Here is a 4704-nt window from a genome sequence, read left to right as displayed (position 1 = left end):
CAGCTTGAAAGTAAAGCAAGGTGGACTGCTTATTGGTTTTTTTTTTTATCCAAGTTCCTGCTGTATTGCACAGTTGTGGGTTTTACTGCTCTCCAGCCATCAGACAGAAGGCTTTGTTGCACCAAGCTAGGTTACTCAAGTCTGTAACCCCAAGCTGGCCTGCCGCCTCGACTGGCAGTGACCAATACCCTCCCCCTGTCCCACCCCTATTTCCTGCCCTCCCCCATGCCAAGTTATTTTAGTCCAAGTTTAACACAAGGGCTGAAATAGCACCAAAACCAAGAACAGTTGTGCAACACCCAGGACAGCTTCCATGTTCAGGGTAAGATTTCAACAGTGTCAGATGCTCCTAGGAAGCAGTTGAAGCATCCAGCTGTGTACACCATGGAAGTGCTGCTGGACTGCTGCAGTAAGGTGGTACAAGGACAAGACATTGAGAACTACTCTCTTCAAAATTCTGTACTTTCAAACTTTGCAAGGCCCAGGAACTAGTCCCCTCCCCACCGAGATCCAAGACAAAAAAAGGTCAGTGAGCCGCACTGCACTTTAATTGCACAAATACAGTTAAATATTAAATGGAGAAAGCAACTCTACATAGCAAATGGAAACCAAGCATTTACACAGTGATCTGGGAGGGGTGCAGACTATCCAGTCCTAACCCAGCTGTCCCTGCATATGCTGCTGCAGCATAAATTATTTTCAATGCAAACCAAAATGTTCACTTTTAGGTTCATGTAGAATTGGCAAGTAACTGAGACACAAACTGTCCTCCCTCCTAAGCCAACCCTGATGTGAGGGGAAGGGAGGACAGGACAGGCTCTCTCATACCACCAGGAAAGTATTGGCCATGACCCTTTTGCTAGCAGGGGCTGAAATACACACCACTTCCCTGAACACACTGGATGTCCCTCCTACCCCCACAAAGGGGCAAATCCTGCTCTTCTGCCAGGACAGCTACACAAGGGGAGTTAACACTACTGAGTTAGACACTGATCAGTTGGGGAAAGAGTTCATTGGCAAAGCTATCTTCCCAGGCATGGTCAGTGGCAAGTGGAGAGGACATGTCACTGAAGGGCGATGGGGACCCTTCATACCCAGAGTCACTACAGGCATCCAACAGATAGCGTGAGGCTGCAGGGCTACGATGAGAAGAAAGCAGATGAGAGAAACCCAGTTCAGGCATGAAGCTGTCTATAGGTTCCTCTTTCACAGATACTGGGACCTCAGGGATAGCTTTGTCTTCAGATGGAGAGAGAGATGCTTCTTCAATTTTCACTAGCATGTTGGTTTGGTTGCCCATTTTAACAGGAATCTCCAGTATTAGGGGCTTTGTGTACACGTGATCAAACCTTATCAGTTCATTAATGGCCTCCAGCTTAGCTGATGGGGACCCCAAAGAGGGAGAGGAGGAGGGTGGTATGGAATTTGTTTCTCCACAGATCTCTTCCTCCAGCTTCTCCAAACAGACTGACTCCGGATCAGCACATTTGAGAAACATATCTGGGTCCAGACTGTCCAGAAAGCCCAAGAGCAGATCAGGCTGCAGAATGAAACACTGTTTTAGAAAGACAGCCTACTCCTGTTACAGCAAAACATCAGCGGTGGCAGCTACTAACCCTGAACCGGAGGTTAACGCAATCAGAGAACCAGAACAGATATGCAATTATGTGAACAGGCAGTAGAGGCAGTTATCTTTCAGTTGCACTGGCAACCACTACAGAATTCTACATGCATTTGATATTCACAGCCTCTACTAGGAACTCCAGCCTGGTTTTTACTGAGCAACTACAGTGCCTGCTGGCCTCACAGAGCAAGCAGCAGAGCTTTGCTCCAGCAGCCCTATCCTTGCACTCCTGGAAGCCATTCACAATGGGCAGGCTCCAGGTCTGAGCAGCTGTGTCAAGTGCCAGCCCTTCAAAGTGATCAAAGTTTGCTTTCAACAACAGCAAAAGCACAGCATGTTTCTGGTATTTGTGCATTGCTGCAAGGAGCTGAAACACTGCCTCAGGCAGTACCCTCCCAGGTTTTATGGGAGCTGGACTTGAAGACGTGGCACAAACTCCTGCACACACCAAACAGCTGCTGATACAGCTGCCTTAAGCCACAAATATGTATTCTAAGCCAGCCAGCTGGGGATGACTGCACATCGTAAAGTTACAACACGAGTGTTGCATTCACACTGATTCCAAACATTACAGGCACTCCGCACAGGACTGGGTGCTCACCTCTGAGTCTGAAGAGTCACTGCCATCAGAATCCATATGGAAGTGATCAGGAATGGTGACTGCTGGGCCTGCACCTGCTGCAGAGGAACACGTAGTCTGAGTGCTGCGGACTCAGCGGACCCGGTCACCAGCCTGATCTCATCCACCTGTGACTCTGTCACAGCCTGTGCCAAGGGAAAGAGTCCAGTCAGCTACCAGCTGTGTAGGCAACAGCACAGAATCCCAGAGAGCATGCTCCTTCAGCAAAGGCTTCACAGTCAGATTCTCCACTTGCTCGTGCAGCAGGGATCTGAAGGCAATGCCACCTCCAATCCACTTCAGGCTTCCACAGATTTACTGATTTATTTTCTTCACCATTTTTAAACGGGAACCTGACTCCCCCACCCCGTACTTGAGTCCCTGCTCCCTTGAGACAGGCACATGCACCTAGAAAGGTTAGCACTACACCTCTGTAAAATACTGCAGAAAAACTGATGAAACAGCTTTGGAAGAGCTTGGAACCACCACCCCACCACCACCCATGCTGTCCGTGGCACCCACTTAGGGCTCTTCCAGTCCGGCCTGCGGGAACAAGCCACACCGTTCCCGTCCCCACCGCACAGCAGCGAGCTCCCGCCGGGGCTACTCCTCCCCGCCCACTGCCACGCAGCTCACTCAGAGCTGGGCAGTTCCTAACAGGTTGCGCCCAGGAGAGGGAGGCGAGCGGCAGACGGCTCACCTTGGATTCGTTCTCTTCTTCCGTCTTCAGCGCATCTAAGCCCAGGCGGCAGCGAAGCTCCTGGTTCTCCAGGGTGAGGTTACACGTCCTCTCTCGCAGAAACTGGTTTTCCAGCAGGAGCTTCTGGTTCTGCGGAGCCAGCCGTGAGCCAGGAAGGCCGCAACACAGCTCAACCCCGTCCCACCCAACCCCTTGCCCGGCCCCTCACCTCCTCCTCCAGTTCCACCACCTGCTGCTCCAGCTCCGTCATCCGCGCCTTCTTCCTGTCCCGGGCGCTCTGGGCCGCCACGCGGTTCTTCAGCTTCCTGCGGGACGGCACAGGGCAGGGCGGCCGTCAGCGCGGGGAAACACAGCAGACAGACATCACCGCACACCACCACAGCCAGGCGTCGCCGCCGGCCGCACTCACCTCCGCAGGGCCTTCTCCTCCGGGCTCAAATGCGTGAGCCGCTGCCGCTTGCGGGTCGGCTGCGGGGCCTCTAGGCCCGGAGTGCTGGATGCGGCTCCTGCTGGCAGGACCACGGAGAGCTGCCGACCCGCCGCGGGGCCGGGCGGCTCGGCCCCTTTACCAGAGATGAGAAGCAGCCGGGGGGCCACGGCACCGGGCAGCGCTGCCATAGCCGACACGCACACAAGGAAACCACACGCTGCCCTGCGCCACGACGCGCGGCGCTCTGCGCTCCCCACGGCCCCGCCCGATTTTCTACTATCGTGGCTCTTCCTCATTGGCCGGGACGGCGTGACGTTGCGCCCAGACCAGCGTGTGATTGGCCTGTGGCTTAAAGCAAGCAGGGAAACGAATTGCATCAGATGAGGGGCAAGGGGCGGAGGTCAGGGACACAGGAGCTCGTGACGAGCGGGAACCCCCTGGGCTCGGCTGCTGCGTTGCAGTGGAGGCCCTGGCGGGGGTCGCGCCCGGTCAGAGGTAGCAGGTAAAGGTCTCTTGGCCACCTTTCTAGAGGCGAGTGTCCTAAAGCTGCCCCGAGCAGAAGCCGCGGGAGATGCACAACTTCTGTGGGCACACAGGTGCCAAGAGCGGAGCTATCGCAGGTGCCGTGAGACTGGGCTGAAAGCTGAGCTCAAAAGAATCAGAAGCAGTGAGGAAGTCAACGAGTTATGAGCGGGAGTTGTAGAGAGCGTGCAAAAATACCTCAGGGTTGTTCTCTGAGCCCGGCCTGCCCCTCGGGCAGCAGCCGTGTGTGAGGAATGATCTGTGCGCTGCTGGGGCTATCGGTGGGGAATCTCGGCGTACCTCGACGGGTCAATGCCGGATCTGACAGGCTTGGGGCCCAGGCAAGGACAGGTCCTGCCCGGGGACCGGTGCACAAGCTGTGCTCATGGGCATGCTGCTGTTCATGCCAGCAGCAACGGGCGGCCCCTGCGGGCTTGGCCTCAGCGCAGTGCCTGACACATGCCATGCTTCGCAGGTGGCAGCTGCCCACGACCTGAGTAGTTATGAACTGTTGAAACTGCGGCTGTTTTCAATTAATTCTGAAATCCAGTGCCGCTCCGAGTTGAGATTAATGAAGGCGTTAAGCTGTAAAGGGCAGACGTGAGCTCCTAGAGCTCGGAGGCACTGGGTGCTGGCTTGGCAGGACTCCACTGCTGGACCTCGGCCAGGCTTTCATGATACAGAGAACAAACTGCATTTGTAAGTTTGTATTTGTTCTGTCCCTGCTCCGTGCAGCCTGACATTCAGTTAAGGCTGGGAGTTCACCTTTTCTGCTTTGATACTTTTATGAAACCCCTGACTTCTGATAA

The 4704-nt window shown here is 54.5% G+C and overlaps 1 protein-coding gene across 1 annotated transcript; it reads right to left on the bottom strand.

Annotated features, from left to right (window-relative positions):
- Window positions 1-526: 526 nt before the first annotated feature.
- XBP1 (X-box binding protein 1) lies at window positions 527-3581 on the bottom strand. Its single transcript, XM_054173240.1, is given in 6 exon segments — window positions 527-1540; window positions 2226-2333; window positions 2336-2389; window positions 2944-3072; window positions 3152-3248; window positions 3353-3581. Coding segments are annotated over 6 exon segments (1155 nt in total). The 5' UTR covers window positions 3562-3581; the 3' UTR covers window positions 527-982.
- Between the last annotated feature and the right edge of the window lie 1123 nt (window positions 3582-4704).

The sequence above is a fragment of the Dryobates pubescens genome, chromosome 25 (genome assembly GCF_014839835.1).
Source record: "Dryobates pubescens isolate bDryPub1 chromosome 25, bDryPub1.pri, whole genome shotgun sequence".
Taxonomy (NCBI): Eukaryota; Metazoa; Chordata; class Aves; order Piciformes; family Picidae; genus Dryobates; species Dryobates pubescens.
The sequence above is the reverse complement of the archived record's forward strand: the minus strand, read 5'-3'. Positions and strand labels throughout refer to the sequence as shown.